The sequence below is a fragment of the Glandiceps talaboti genome, chromosome 2 (assembly GCF_964340395.1).
Source record: "Glandiceps talaboti chromosome 2, keGlaTala1.1, whole genome shotgun sequence".
Taxonomy (NCBI): Eukaryota; Metazoa; Hemichordata; class Enteropneusta; family Spengelidae; genus Glandiceps; species Glandiceps talaboti.
In genome coordinates this window covers 11167164-11183874 of record NC_135550.1, presented here as the reverse complement: position 1 = coordinate 11183874, position 16711 = coordinate 11167164, and the positions used below count along the sequence as shown (strand labels likewise).

Sequence of the window (16711 nt, the reverse complement as noted above, 5' to 3'; positions counted from 1 at the left end):
TCCTTATAAAATGTCTTTCAAAGCAGCAATGATTTCAATAAATAGTAAGTGAATCAACAAAAAATCTCCAAGAACAGAATATTAGCAGCCGCATAATGTCATAGTAGTACAGCCGAAAAATAGGTGAAAAATACTGATTTGTGCATAATATGAAGAATCACCGTGTTGAAATATCATTTTTTTCGTTCATTCTTAAAGACCAGTTTTTCTGTCTGTTTTTGAACTTTTTAAAAACAAAAATAGACGAATCCTCGTTGTTCCAACTATATCTTTGTTGTTGTTGTTGTTGTTTTTTCCATGAACAATTCTTGTACAAATTGTGTATTCACCACAGAGCTGCAGCTGCAGACGTCTCGGGCTTACAACTGTTCGGATAAGTGCGCCCTCACAAGACACGAGTGCCAAATGAAAACGTTTCAGTTTGATTTGCCATATACTGTATAATCTTCGACATGCTTTGTGCAAACAAACAGGTAATAAAATCGAAGTCAGTAGTTTCAGTTTAATTTTAACCAGAAATCACAAGATTACTCAATATCATTGTTTCGATATAAAGTATTGACAATTCATGCGCGGGGTATTTTTTTAGTCTCTAACAGCTCGATCCGTGAACGGTGATGATATAAAAAGTAAGATGTCTTGTAAAGTACTGATATATCATGGAAAAGAAATGTCCGCCAGTTGCACTGAAATACGTGTAACATTACATGCAGAGATTACATGTGATAGAATTCATTGATTCAGAGAAGACAGGCCACTACCCGTACGTAGCTAGCAGACTATTCAGTCCGATAGTCGCCCCCAATCAATGACCCGTTTCTTTTTTGTTTCTTTTTTTTCATCACAATTACGAAGACGTAACGGGGTTACGTAACGTTCCGCATATCATATTGTTAGAATAGACACACCACGGTGCCCTGGAGCTCAGACTTTATAGTGGCCTGAGCCTGGAGTGAGCACGGTGAAAACTATATACGGCACAATCTTGACAGCAAACCGTATTGTAGACAGCTGATATGCGTTGTCAGTAGTCACCTGGTTCACACCCGCTCTCACGTGACATGCACAACTTCGACTTGAAAAAACAACATCATAATGTACATTGGAATCGTTAGTAGGTAGTGGTGTAAACTCGACTATTACACCAACCTTTAACGATTGACCTCCACCATGAGGAAAATAACCACCTTTGTTATTATCTGTGGACTTCAGGCGTTTTGTTTGGTACCGGCGTTTACAGAAACTGCCACATGTGAGTACCCTTTTTGGTTTTGATGGCAAATGTTTGGGCCATACATGTTGATTGTAAACAAAATAAACAGATAAAAACTAATTTACCTATATTATCACTAATCCTATGTACACTGTCGCTTTGTCCACCATTTCTATTATTTACCTTATTATGTCTAGATCTGTGCTTCCGATTCGCAAATAACGTTTATTGTCATTTCGAGTTCCTACTTATATACAAAGCTCTTAGGCGTACTAAACGTATCAACGACTGTCAAAACTCACGCGGTGGCAGGATCTGTGATGGTAACTGACTTAAAGAACCCTGTCGACTGTGGATCGCATTATATTAAAGTCCTATGATAAAAATGTGAAAGTAGTTTGGATGACGTCACATGGGCAGTTTTAAAGCTAATTATATTATATATATACATACAGAAAACAACAATATGCGGTAACAATTTTGTTGACCATACAGCTTACAAGTAACTATGTATTGTTTTGAAACCGTCAATGGAATCGATATAGTGCAACTTGATATATAAACATTAGTTTTTAATCATACAATATGTTCTCATAACCTCTTATTGATATTCACTTCATTCAGCATGGGAAGAATATATGTCACATCTCCATGCAATGAGCAAAGAAGGAATAACTCATTTCAACGATATGGAAGATGGTGAACTTAAATACAACTCTGAGGTAGAAATAAAACTTTTACTAAAATAAGTTCATTTGGTTGGCGAATTGCAAATATTTTCTTTCATGACTGACATTACATTGTTTGTTTGTTTGCTCTTTGCCAGAGAGTTGGTTTATTGTTTCAAAAACGTTTTGCCTGTACTTTACTCCACCAAATCAAAGATAGCGCGTTTAGTAATAATTGATTGTTTTTCCACTATAGTATAGTTTAATACAATCATTCATTTTGATTGAAAACTCCACTTGTATACCTACGATATTATGTATATATATATCATCGTCTCTGATCGCACGAATTTTGTTGTTTTAGTATTAATTGTTTTGTTTTTAAATTCAGCATCCTTGTAAGTTCGCCAGAGTTGCAAGTACTTTCGTCCCTGACTTTAGTATCTTTTAGCTCGTGACATTTTTAGTATGTTCTAGGTGACAACTTAAAATGAACACCTGACCATCGCATGACTATTTACGCCCTTAAGTTCGAGGTGCAAGGGGGCGGACCCCTGCATTCGACCGCTCTAGTTCCACACTGTACAACCCGACCTACTTATACGCGCAGGGTAAACATTAACAACAGTGGTCAAAAGTCACGTGCGATATTTTTTTTATCTCCATTGATAACAATTGATTTAATTCATATTTATCTGAAGGGGGCAACGAACTATGATTTTCCATGCGAATCCATCCAATCAACAGAAATACCAACATCAGGTGAGACATAAGAACAGTAATCAACTGGCAGAAGTTTTCAAAGTCAACCAGTGATAATAATACTGAAGTTTCCAAACGTTCGTGTGCTAATCAACAACAACAACGTTAACACCAAGAACACGAATCTCAAAACATAGGGTTGAATGTTGAGCGCCACCATCGTCCAATCACTTGTAGGTTACATGATATATCTACCAGAAAAAAGATTTTTTTTAAAATATAGCGAACATTTTAACGTCACTCGGAACATCCCCTTTTGATATATCATGAAACGAGACCGTCCAATTACATGTAAAGGAAATTAAGAATCACATGAATGTAATACAGTAACTCTTCTTTTTCTTCTTCTTTTTTTTTGCTGTGAAAATTTCATATATTACATGAAGTATAGTTAACACAATGCTTTGCATTATGTTTTACAGTTCACAGGCTGAAGCCTAGTGATGTCAAGGTAGTAGCTGCCATGGGAGACTCACTAACAGTAAGTGGTGACATATAGTCTGCCATACATTTTGATTTACGTGGAATTAAGAAAACCTCCTGTTATCCAAATTGTGTCCCTTTAAATAATAAATCATGTAAATATACGTAACTATACGCGTAAATTATGTCTCTGTCTACTGTAATTTCTCTTCGGTTTTATTATAGCACTCCGTGTCCTACTATAAATTATTTCTCATTCCCTTAACAAAACTTTTCCCCTTTTGTAAAACTAACGACTTTGACCTCGTATTACTTATGGCTTTGACATTGCTCAACCTTGGCAGTGTAGTCGAAGATGGCTTATTTTTCCTTTAGGCACGGTTTTGCACACGATTATTTGATTGGAAGTATAACAAAGCTGTTGGCTCTCCTGATCCTTTGAATGGCATGGGCTTGGCCACCTTTGGATGTTGCCCGTAATAACACAGTGGTATGCTTAATACTTCTCTACAGGCCGCCAATGGAGCCAAGGCAAAGACGATTGTTGGTGTTATAACGGAGTATCGTGGAGTATCATGGAGGTAGGGAATAGTATCAAGTAGTTTAGAACAAATCATTAGCCTTGTGTTTTATGTGTGATTGTACATCTAGTATTTGAAGTTTAATAATACGACTTGACGACGTAAACTGACTGTAAATAATGACTTTAAAACTGTATCATGCATTTATTAATTTCTTCCTGTTCCAATTATCAATTATCATCATCTGCATCATATTCATCTGCATCGTCATCGTTATCGTCGACATTATTGTTATAACTATATAGTCATCGTTATGATCACTAGTTTTGTCACCCCCCCCACCCCCACAGCAACATGAATAACAACAATAACATCGACAATAAAAACATGCAAGTCACCATTGTTGCTTGATCGATAGCAGCATGCATCCATCCGGCCATTCATATCAATCCAAATCAAATACAAATCAAATTGATTAGCGGTCACAAATATGTATTTAACTCCAAATATTTCTGTCTTGTCAACAGTATCGGTGGAGATGAGTCGTATGACAGCGTGCCAACCTTGCCAAGTGAGTTGACGGTGATTTCTGCACAGGCAAGGTTTCCTGTCTGTGATTTGTATAAGCCATACGTAGCATTCAGTTCTGAAATTGATTGCTGCAATGATGATATCAAGTGAATAAATGATAACACCAATACATTTGAGAAGTCTATCTCTCTCTCTCTCTCTCTCTCTCTCTCTCTCTCTCTCTCTCTCTCTCTCTCTCTCTCTCTCTCTCTCTCTCTCTCTCTCTCTCTCTCTCTCTCTCTCTCTCTCTCTCTCTCTCTCTCTCTCTCTCTCTCTCTCTCTCTCACCACGCTAAAGCATATTGACTATTGTCTTCCTAGTCATATTCTGTTTACTAATTTTGTAGATATTCTGAGACAGTACAATCCTGATATTATTGGTTATTCAACTGGTACGGGAGGAAGAGACAGTGCAGGTGCTCATTTCAATGTTGCCCGACCAAGTGGTATATCCGAGTAAGTGAATGATGTCAATCAGCTTATCTTATGTTTAAAACAAAAACGTACTTATAATATATATATATAATATATATATATGAGAATTATGGTTCATGTTTAGTTGTTCATGTATCAAATTGTGTATGAAATCTATGTAACTGATTTCAAGGATTACATTTGTTTCAGGGAAATGCCAGAGCAGGCACGAATGTTGGTTGAAAGACTTCAAAATGACGCAAGTGTAGACTTTCAGAACGATTGGAAAGTAGTGACTCTGTTCATTGGCGGTAACGACTTATGTCGTTGGTGTAACAATGAAGAGAAGTTCGCCCCTGAGACGTATGCAAACAACATAAAGGAAGCATTGGATATCCTGCATGCAGAGGTATATATGCACTGTTATATATGTAAAGGATAGACAATGAGGCACGTGGCTGCCGAGTTGTATATCCCACTAATACCACGACTCAATCTACGGTGTCATAACACCACGGTGGTATTATATACTGTATGTACTAATCAACCGTACCGAGTACGAGATAATGTTGTGACATAAGGATTTTTTAGATATCAACAGCCTCTGTACAAGAAGCATACGAATTGGGCTTAAACATAGAGCCACCATCTGATATTCAAATACTTTGGTTCGATGTGAAATCTGTAACTTTACTTATGACTCTATGACTCTCCAATACATACATACATACATACATACATACATACATACATACATACACACATACACACATACACACATACACACATACATACATACATACATACATACATACATACATACATACATACATACATACATAGACATACATACATACATACATACATACATACATACATATGGCAACAAACATTTTATCAACGATTATCTGTAAAGTTCCACTGTCAAAGAAAGTTTCCATCCCCTACCCCGTCCACTAAAAAAACTGTTTGTCCTCAACCAATATAGTGATGAGACATTGTCTGAAATTCACATTATTTTAGAAGTAAAATGTCTGAAAGTTGAACGTAAGTAATATGTTGAAGATGAAATATGCATAGTATTATAAACCGTCGTTTGTTCTGTGCAACGAGATAGCGGGGAGTCAATTTCCCAGCCTTTGGGACTCCTCTATCAATGATTTAACTAACCCTACTTGAATTATTTCTTTTCAGCTTCCACGAACTTTTGTCAATTTGGTATCAGTTATCAGGGTTACAGAAATATCACGAATAAGTAAATTACTTTGTGATGCCTTCCAAAGGTACGATGTACTTCCATTCTCTCGTTCTATAGGTTAAAGTGTTAGTTATAATACAGGCCCCTAAAAAGTTGTGAAATCCACAATTAAGTCTTGTACAAAGGTTGAATGGGAAATGACCGTGTGTATGACACAACGGAATGATATATACCTTGAATAACATGGGTACCTTCACGAGCGAGAACCGTTCAGATTTCTATTATTTTATATTTCATCTGTATAAATACCAGCAAGCCTACTTCAATAGTTGACTAATGTTTTGGTATAGGAATATAGTAGTTAATGAATGTACGCAGGCTCCATTCAAATTGGAATATCAATATCCCGGTTAGTATAATACGGCTCTTAGTCAATTTCAAGACAGATGTTAATAGACTACGTACATACACACCCATCATTTGTGATCACATACTAGATTCTATTGTTTTATCACAGAATTGCTTGTGAGTGTGGAAAGTTTGGTAACGAAGGCCAACTCGAACCTATCATTGATGAATACCACGTGAGTATATATATACACAGCTAATTTGGAGAGAGAGAGAGAGAGAGAGAGAGAGAGAGAGAGAGAGAGAGAGAGAGAGAGAGAGAGAGAGAGAGAGAGAGAGAGAGAGAGAGAGGGGAGGGGGGCACAGGGAGAGGCACAGAGATAGGCACACAGAGATAGTGAGAGCTTTAACAAAAGAACCCATAATTATACGATATTTGCTTTATGTTTATGTTCAGACCTGATTTTGGTCTTTGTTTCAGGTAAAGTTTTAATATGAGTGTAAAATAACTTCTGAGTGTAAAATAACTTCTGAATATAATTTCGTACGACTTGTTCCACAGCGTTTAACTGATGAGCTGATGACAAGTGGTCGCTATGAAACCAGGGACGACTTTACAGTGGTTGTACAGCCAGCATTCAAACACACAGAAATACCATTAAACGCGGTAAGAAAAGTCTATCTCCGACCATCGTAAAAAAAGTCTACGATTATATGAAATATCTTTATTTGCGAATTAAAACACAGTTTCGGCTCTGTAACTTAGTAGGGTTAATGAATTATGGGTCATATTTACACTATAACGGTCGTCGTTTTCACCTAAGCTTCTTCAAATGTTGGTGCTATTTCATCTAACAAATGACGCCTCCAATCTGCTTTTTAAAAATCTTTGTTTCTTTATCATGTGGAGATGTGCAGTGATCAAGTAGGCGTAAAGTGAAGTAGTTTAACTTCTATATTTCCCCGAACAGCAAGGCAAGGTTGACGATACTTACCTAGCTCCAGACTGCTTTCATCTGAGTGTTAAAGGACATGCTGCCGCTGCCGAAAGCTTATGGAACAATATGGTAAGATAATATTTTTGTCTTTTTCCCTGGGGTGGGGGCGGGGGGGGGTGGAGATGAGGAGACGTCCATCATGAGTGTTATACTTTGTGACAACATTCTAAAATGGCGTTGTCTGGTGTACTTTTAAAATGACAAGCAATGAAGTGAAAGAGCTAATGTCGAAATTTATGTAACAAATTAGTAAATTATTGTTCACGAACATTAAAATGAAAACAATAACCCAATAACCCAATGAAAAGAATTCAAAACTGCTTGTAATCTAGAATACGTGTAGCCCAGACTCTAGGCTTGGTAGATGTTGGCTACGACCTGTCTCAAAAATCTAGGCGTCAGCACAGGGGCGTGTAATATTTCATAGATTATTGTTTTCTTATTGCTTAGAATGCCGTTTTCTTAGGAAAATATCGTACGAATCTTGCTGCTACAAATGTACCAATCTCTATACTACGAAGAAATATAATCTTCCCCTTACATGTAGGGATATATAATCAAAAGGTTGTTATATTTAGTCTGTAGACCTGGAAAACAACAATCTATGAAATATTACACGCCCCTGTGGGCGTGAGTTGAGACAGGTCGTAGCCGAAATGAATTAAATCCAGACTCTGGGCTGCAATTCCTTAATAATACCAAACTCTACACGGAGAAATGCAGCAAGTCAAACATTGAACAATAATGTACAAATATAACATCATAATTGAAAGTAAGAGATCCTTCAGTAAATATAGGGGATGGTTAGGGTTAGGGTGTGTCCTAGGGTGTAAAGCCTATATCATATTTGAACTTCATCGAATCCGGAGAATATAGTTTTCCCAATAAGTATAGGCCTAATGGCGTTCAATGGGCGATCATCAAACATGTAAGAAAAAACAAACAAACCCATGTCGCAAAAGTATCGAGATTGTTAATACGGGTAACATTATTTGTATAAAATTCTTTTGGATAAATAATCCTTTATTATTCCATTTTGAAATTTAAATATTTAATAGATTGAACCTGTTGGAACAAAAAGAGTGAGGTGGACGCCTGGAGAACCAGTCGAATGTCCTAATAAGGTATGATGACTTATCAGTCGAATGTCCAAATAAGGTATGGCATATCAGTAAAATGTCATAATAAGGTATGGCATATCAGTCGGATGTCCTAATAAGGTATGCAAAATCAGTTGAATGTCCTAATATTTAAAAGTATGAAATGTACTAAAACTGACAATATGCCCTAAAAATGTGTTACATGTACCACAGGCCAGTTGAACGGCTTATTATTAAAATAAGGTATGAAATGGACTATGCAGAAACCAACTGAATGTCCTAAAAGGTGTGAAACTATTATATATTATATATAGAGAAATTGAAATTCCTAATAAGGTATTGAATGCCACACTGCAGACCAGTTAAATGTCGTTATACGGTATTAAATACATGCCCAAATATGGTATTAGTACACTTTAGTATTGTAAACTTCTTGAATATACCAGGTACAGTATCTACTGTGAACACTACATTTCTTCTAACAACGTTTTTTTTCTCTCTTTGATTGTCATCCAGGAATTTCCCTACTTCTACACAATGCAAAACAGTCCCCCAGTAGAGCCCAACAACAATGTGCCAAAGGGAGGTATCAATACCGTGGCTGGTTTTGGTTTAACTCACGAGTTGTGTCTTATGGTGGCTGCAGCAGCAGTTGGATGTTTGATCTCTTTTACCGTTCTCACAATCGCCATCACCCGTTCTCGTAAGAGTAGAAAGATGCATTCAGAGAAGGAGAAAAAGCTGCTGTCAGACTTTTCTTAGACACAATTCGGTGTCATTTTTAAGTGCAATTTAAACTTTTAATACTCAAGATAACTATTACCTATGAAATGTTCATCTTTATGATATATTCGGAAAACCGTACAGATTGGACTTTAAACAAGATTTGATGGAGTATTTCACCTCGAGTCTACATCCATTCAGATCATAGTAAATTTCATTGTGTACTATTGAGTGTAACAGAGGAGTGTATTATACATTGACTTTGCCGAAATAAAGAAACCTTCAACATATGCATGCCTCCATGATAAGCTTATAGAACAATTCAAGTTGCGAAACCAAAATATGTCTAGAACAGACGCTGAAATGACAAGTAGATTGGCCAATGATTGACACCAGAAACAAAATCACTTGTAAGTTGCAATTGTAAGGTAAGGTAAGGATCAGTACATAGATGTCCTACACCCGGGGTCCTACTAGTACTAGCTAAATTACGCTAGTCGAGTCCTGACGTGACTGTGTCCCTATTTTACACTACGTAGTATCTTCGCACGTTGTGATTTTTGTAATGTGTGCTGAGATAACGCAGTGTAAAATCTGAACACTGTCGTCAGGAACTAGACTAAAGTACGCTAGCTAAACTATTTTGTATACTAGGACATCAACGATTGACTCTTTAGCTCATCAACTTCTGAAGTGACTGATAAGAAAGGTAGTTTATATATGTAACTATACGGGTTTCTATAAACCTCAACACTAAAACATAAAAAATGAACATTAAAATTGACGTGAAGTGCTAGGATGAGAAACATTTTACACATTTTTTCAACTAGTTGTTTTTATATTTTTCCAATAGTTTTCGAAATTATCAAGTTACAATCTGAGTTGTTTCAGATTATTTTATGTTTCAAGTGGAATTGAAGAGCAAGCCTGTAGGCCTGTACACATGGCCTCAGATCAGAATAAGCTTAAACTTAAAGGGCTCTACTTGAAGTGAAAATCCTAAATAAATCGCACATGTCATGGCACTTTGAAAACAAGCAAAAGAACATTATAGCAAACACGAATAGAAAGAAACAAATAGTTAGAATATTTTAGTTGAAAAAACAAACATATTCGTTCGACCCAGTTCCACTTTCCTATCAATAAATATGATCGAGGTCCCTCTTGACCTCTGCCCTCTGGATAGGCATGATGGGTATGGTTTCCTTTTCCAAGATGGCGTCGCCCAACGTGTGAAAAATATCCGTGTTGTAATATTATTGTGATTTATGGAGCAGTTTGTAATATTTTAGTCTGTAGGAGTGGAAGGTTATAGAAAATCGTACAATGGACGTATCAGCCATAGAAATCGAGCTAGAACGAGGTGAAACAGGTAGGTACCGTTTGCAATATGCAATCTGGTTGGTCGGCCGTCAGATACTGTACGTTACGAACGTAGTGTACAGTCTGCAGACAGCAGAATTCAAAGGTCAAATGAACGATTTTACTAGCCAGTATAGAACGATGCATCGCATAGCACACCATGAGCTATGAGATCGCTGAAAAGTTTCAGTTTTGCATTGTTTCAACATCCTCAGCCACAGCCTTTATGTCATTGTCAAGGACGAAGAAGATCCCACACTGTGTTTACTGAGACTCTGGAGTGAGAAGGTTGTAAAATGGATCTGATCTCGCTAATCATGCAAACACATCTTTCAATCTTTGGTCTGAACAAGACAGATTTATGGACAAGCGATAAAATCAGACTAGTTCAAGATACTTTGAACTTTTGAAAGACTTTGGAATGCATCCATGACGTTGTTTATTCCGCCATGTCGTGAGCTAGTAGCATAAAAATTGAAATAAATGACAATTTAATATATCATTGAACTCTCAATATCGTATTTTGTAAACCAGCTGTGAAATGGTATTATGTAACACGGGTCAGACCGTTAGCTACTTATATCTCTTTAGGCAAAAATATCCAACATAAATACAATAGAAAATAACTAGTTCCTCAAACTGAGAAATGTACCACCGATCGACATAATGCAATTTTATCACAGATATTAATTTTTACCGCTGGCATTCTGCAGTTATTGTCACAGACATTATGCAATTCATATCAAGTGTATCGTCAGGAGTATAGAGCAAGTAATGCACGGATTTAGCCCAAATCCTACCACTGTCATAGGTCAAATGAACAAAATATAAAAACCCAGTCAAACTACCATTATTTCTTTTACATGAACTTGACCTGAAGAGGGATATGTTTTTGACAAAAGTAAAATGAATTATAGGCAATTTTAGTTAAATTTGTCAAATATTTGGCATTATAGTAAACTAAAGCACTGACTTCAAAATTCAGTGCAATTCATAGTATCTGATGTTTAATATTCTTGTGATTTATTAGGCCACAAAGTGTATTGACCCAGTACTGTAGCACAGGTACAAGTAGGTACAAAGTGTATTTGTGGTTACAGATTGTGTGTGACTTTCTGTTTCTGCAGTTGTCAGTTTCTGTTGACTGGATTCATATTTTAACCAGACTGAGATTGGATGTCATACTTGATTTCAATTTTGAGCTCTGTCTGTGTATGTCTATGATATTGGTATCAAGCTAGTATGTGCAGGAACTTAATTTCCAAATACATTTTGTAAAATGAATTCTGAAAATACACTAATAATTAAAAAGTTATGAATTTTGAGGAAACTTTCATGATGACTGGTTAGAACCCTCAAACCCCCACCCAGCCCTAGAAAAATGAGGTTTTAGGTCTATAATTGCATTCTAATTTATGTACTGAAAAGACCATCAATGAACTCAATTGTTTGTAGGTAGGTTTTGTTGATAAATTTATGATTTACAAGAGTTGACCAAAAAAAAAAGTATCCTCAAATTCCTATTTCTCAATATTGCAACTCTGTGCAAATTTATGTTTGCACTAATACTAGAAATCTTGCTTACATATTACAGGTATATCAAAAATGTATGATTTTATCAGTGTACAAAGCTCTCTCTCCCAATCCCACATTATAAGATAGTAAATCAGTTATTTAACCTTCCCTAATGATACAGCTCGTTTCAAGTTACCGTTCACCCACTCTGTCTTATACAAACCATGCTGAAACCAATAAGAAATGAATACAGACGCTTGTTACATTTTGTCTAAATAAAAAGAATAGTGTACCACCATGCATGTAGACAAAACTTTGGAACTCGCATGTCTGCATCTAGTTACAGTATGTTTCAGTTTCAGATGTGCCAGTATGAGTTGTTACATAATAGACAAATGTTGCAAGAAATTGTAACCTTGTTATCTGAGTGTAGAATATACAGTTTTCTGATTGGCTTCTATGTGGTTACGTTGTATCAAACAGAGCCAGTGAATGGTAACTCAAAACATGCTGTACCTATTTTTTCTATAATGTGTTCCTGTATGAAATACAGACATGTGTATTTTTTGTAGGGTTGGGTTTTAATATTCGTGGAGGAATTGACCAGCCATACATCCATCATGACAAGGGTATCTTTGTTACTAAGATAAGGGACGATGGAGCTGCTGCAAAAGATGGAAGAATTAATGTTGGGGATAAAATTTTGAGTGTAAGTATGAATTCAACCAATATTGATTTTTAACAATACCGTGAAATTTGCTTTGCTGACAGTTTCTCTCAGTAGTTGATAATCAACATGTTAGAAAAGGTTTTCCTGGACTAGAGTGAGAAACAGGGTGGCTGTAAAATGTTAGCAAAGGTTTTCTTGGACTAGAGTTAGAAACTGGACATCTCAAACAGGATGGCTGTAAAATGTTAGAAAAGGTTTTCCTGGACTAGAGTTAGAAACAGGATGGCTGTAAAGAATCAATGTTTGATGCTTTCAACCCATGGTTTATGAGTTCGTTGATTAAACTAGAACCAGTCCAACTACTGTATATAGGTGCCAGTGGATCAATTTTTAAGTAATAAAACCTGTTTTGGAACCCAATCCTTGCTTCATTGTCTGACTCATGGTTTATCTTTGATACCCCTCACTACTAGCTCAGTCAAAGATTTCTGTCTGTTTGCAGGGTTACAATTTACACCGGCATGTAGTCGCACACATGATGTACAGCAGTGGCAAACTAAGTGTTGTCAATGTCTTTGCTCTTCAGATGTAGGCAGCTTATATGTCTAGCTGTGTCATAATTATTGTTGGCTGAAGAACGCAAACCACTTGCTGTAGAATGCAAACCACTTGTAAAATGCAACCCATTGGCTTTAGAATGCAAACCATTGAGTTCAGTATGTCTGTGATATTAACCGCACAGCATAACATGAGGCAATGATATTCACCCCTTTGGTAATAACTTGGACATTACAAACTTGACAACAACATGTAAGGATCACATTTAGACATCAGGAAGAGCATTTATTATGTAACAATTGATGGTATTAGTTAAATCAAGTGGAATGATGAAACTATATTAACACCAAGGGTTGCTGACTATAATCATTAACTATCTAAGTGGTGAAAGTTATTATCTGATGTAGTACTGTAGGATTAACATCAAAGACAAAAAAACTCACTAGGATTCTTACTACAGTCATCAATGATCATTGACACAACTGAGGTATATTTTGTTTATTGACATAGAATTTTGTCTATGTCTACAAAACTAAAAGCAAGCTTAGTTAGTGTGCCACTGCTGTATAGTAGTGGATATAGTGGATACAGGTTACTTAACTCTTTGTTGTCTCTTAATTCACATCAGATCAATGATACATCAGTAGAAGATGTTCAACATGATGACGCTGTCGCCTTGTTTGTCAGAGCAGGGGATTCTGTTAAATTGCTAGTACAACCCGGTGCAGAGAGGACAATCCTGGTAAGTTCTATACTACGCCTCATTCTCTAATAACATACCATGAAATGTACAGGATTCACGACCAGTCATCTTGTTACAAAATTCAAGAAATTACGAATATGATGACTTCTATTAGGTTTTGAATATTGTCATTTTTCTTCAAGTTCTGATTGAAACAAAATAAAGGGGCAAGTTAAAATGAAAATAAAATGAATTGGTGATAAAGAAATTTTTTTTTTTTAGACAACTATAAAGGGTATTATAATTGAAAGACAGTTATTTGCAGGGTACAAAAATGTAATCATGAACGATCCACTGTAAATCGAAATATACTACCCTTGTAGTATGTGGTATTGTAAATCGGTAATTGTGGTATTGTAAATGGGTAGTATGTGGTATTGTAAATGGGTAATTGTGGTATTGTAAATGGGTAATTGTGGTATTGTAAATCGGTAATTGTGGTATTGTAAATGGGTAGTATGTGGTATTGTAAATGGGTAATTGTGGTATTGTAAATGGGTACATGTGGTATTTTAAATGGGTAATTGTGGTATTTTAAATGGGTAGTATGTGGTATTGTAAATGGGTACATGTGGTATTTTAAATGGGTAGTATGTGGTATTGTAAATGGGTAATTGTGGTATTGTAAATGGGTAATTGTGGTATTGTAAATGGGTAGTATGTGGTATTGTAAATGGGTAATTATGGTATTGTAAATGGCTAAATGTGGTGTTGTAAATCGGTAATTGTGGTATTGTAAATGGGTACATGTACACTATATATACATCTGTGGTGCTCAGGGGTTAACTTTATCCCAACTATATCACTGTCATCAATAATTTTGTCTAAGGTCATTCAAACTTTAAAAAACCCAAAACTTTCTGACAGAAATTGTTTAGGGTAATATTATAACCCTTTTAAAAATTATTGTGAAGTTTGAAAACTTTACTGTTACAAATGTGTCAAGTAACTCCCTTCAACTAATGTGGACAACACACATCACTAACAATCTGTTTATTCTATGTAATAATGTTGCAGTATTTTAATTCCAAGGCATATTTTTCTTCCTACAGGAAATGCATGAGAGTGCTGTCTATGACAGACCACCAGCTAGAGCGGAGAATTCTACTACTTGGGTCTTACCCCTTGTGGTAATTGGGGTGGCCGTCATAGGGGGAGTTTTCTACTTTAAGTTAAGATAACGCTGACTTAGACTATATAAGTTACAAACTGTACATTATTAGTTGACAAAGCTATTGTAGAATTCCATACAGTAATACTTTAAATCAATTTATAGTTACACTGTAACTGTTCAGTTTCACAAACTTTTTAATGCTTACTGGTAGTCTTAGTGGTAGCCATACTGTCTCAGGACTTTGGTCATAGTTCTTTTCAAACATAATGATGAAAAAATGAAAATGTTCAATTGCTGTTTGGTGCCCATTTTTGATATGGAAAATGACAGTTACAGCCACTATTTGGTATTAGAATCGGTTGACCCATATATAGGCAAAGTGGAAGATATGAAGTATAGTGCATGCTGAATTGAGAATGTAATTAACATCAGAGTGGACCAAAGCTATGATTAATGTAATTAACAAAGAAATGTGCAAGTGAAATCAACAGCAGTTTATGGAACTCATAGAAACATTAACTAGATTTGGATCACATTATGAATAATCTTAAACTGTCAATATAACAATGCCCACCTATACAGAATTACATGGATAATTGGATATAAGATGTATTATAATATGTCACTAGATACCATTTCAAAATATGTATTTAAATGGAGTACATGTACAGGCAGTCAGTACAGTATCATAGATCTGAAAAAAAAAATACACTCCATATATTAGATTTGATTATCTCATTGAACAATGTTTGTCATTGCTTGAGATTATTTTATTACTAACAGCACTGAAGTTATGAAAATTGGAAAATTTAAACTTTTTTTTTTATGTTGTACTATTTGGAGTAAATGTTTGTACATATATGTATGCCATTCAGGTGTGTGAGATGACCATGGAATTCATTTAAAGTGGCCATATGGATGAGAATTTGGGTATTTATTTTGGATATTTAATTTATAACACAACTTTACTATGGTTTTCTACTTTAAAAAAAAAATTAAGTTGAAGTAACTTATACCAATTATGTGTGTGTAAGTCAAGAAATTGCAAAAAGATGCAAAAAGTGTAAAGAGTTTGTTTTTGTATATACATGTTACATTAACAAATATTTTTATTTACACATTGTTTTAATGTTTTCAAGTTACAAACAAGGACTTGGTATATGTTGTTTCACCTCCAAGTAGAAAAAGAACACAAAGTAAAGTCGATTTATCAATTAAAAATCCAAAATAAATACCAAATTCTCATCCATTTGGCCACTTTAAAGTTCCACCATAAATGCACATTAAAGAAGTACTTTAATTATAACACAGTACCTAAGACAGAGTAGTAAACCGAGTGTGTGAAGTTGACTTCATAAAATTTATAAAAACAAAGATAATTTAATTCTAGTCATATATATTGTATTTTGTTGCACATGAAATAGTTTACAATAACTAGAGATCGGAAAATTACATGTACATTGAATGCAAAGGATAGACATTTTTTTAATTCAAAAGTTGGGACTTTACGATGGAAGTTGGCTGACTTGAAAACAAAATATCTGACTCTTAGGGTTACTATAAATTACATTGCTACATTTTACTGTCTGGATAATCAAGTTAACATTGCATTGGGCCTGCCTTGACAACAATTTTACCAAAACTGCTACATTTTTCTTTGCATGATTAACACTATCCTAGCAGTGTAGCCAAATCATTTACATTGTAACAATGTATACATTTTAGGCATGCCAGTGGATCACAATGTAACAATTATACTTCAATTGTTGTTGTGCCAGATGACAAAATGTAGCAATGTTAATTAAATGTTTGC

General features: G+C 35.4%; 2 protein-coding genes across 2 annotated transcripts; both read left to right on the top strand.

Annotated features, from left to right (window-relative positions):
• Positions 1-1170: 1170 nt before the first annotated feature.
• On the top strand, positions 1171-8976 carry LOC144444143 (phospholipase B1, membrane-associated-like). The gene is made up of 14 exons (XM_078133552.1): positions 1171-1252; positions 1838-1935; positions 2583-2643; positions 3066-3124; positions 3580-3647; positions 4115-4158; positions 4504-4612; positions 4781-4979; positions 5765-5853; positions 6286-6352; positions 6679-6783; positions 7088-7183; positions 8173-8238; positions 8731-8976. The coding sequence occupies exons 1-14, from the start codon at positions 1171-1173 to the stop codon at positions 8974-8976; spliced, it is 1389 nt and encodes a 462-aa protein (XP_077989678.1).
• Positions 8977-10157: 1181 nt separating this feature from the next.
• LOC144450872 (synaptojanin-2-binding protein-like) lies at positions 10158-15866 on the top strand. The gene is made up of 4 exons (XM_078141618.1): positions 10158-10309; positions 12387-12523; positions 13671-13784; positions 14837-15866. The coding sequence occupies exons 1-4, from the start codon at positions 10264-10266 to the stop codon at positions 14963-14965; spliced, it is 426 nt and encodes a 141-aa protein (XP_077997744.1). The 5' UTR covers positions 10158-10263; the 3' UTR covers positions 14966-15866.
• Positions 15867-16711: the final 845 nt, after the last annotated feature.

Coding starts and splice junctions, on each gene's coding strand:
- LOC144444143 (XM_078133552.1), top strand. CDS start 1,171: ATGAGGAAAATAACCACCTTTGTTATTATCTGTGGACTTCAGGCGTTT. Junction 4,980..5,764: donor TGGATATCCTGCATGCAGAG/GTATATATGCAC, acceptor ATTTCTTTTCAG/CTTCCACGAACTTTTGTCAA. Junction 7,184..8,172: donor AAAGCTTATGGAACAATATG/GTAAGATAATAT, acceptor AATATTTAATAG/ATTGAACCTGTTGGAACAAA.
- LOC144450872 (XM_078141618.1), top strand. CDS start 10,264: ATGGACGTATCAGCCATAGAAATCGAGCTAGAACGAGGTGAAACAG. Junction 12,524..13,670: donor TTGGGGATAAAATTTTGAGT/GTAAGTATGAAT, acceptor AATTCACATCAG/ATCAATGATACATCAGTAGA. Junction 13,785..14,836: donor GTGCAGAGAGGACAATCCTG/GTAAGTTCTATA, acceptor TTCTTCCTACAG/GAAATGCATGAGAGTGCTGT.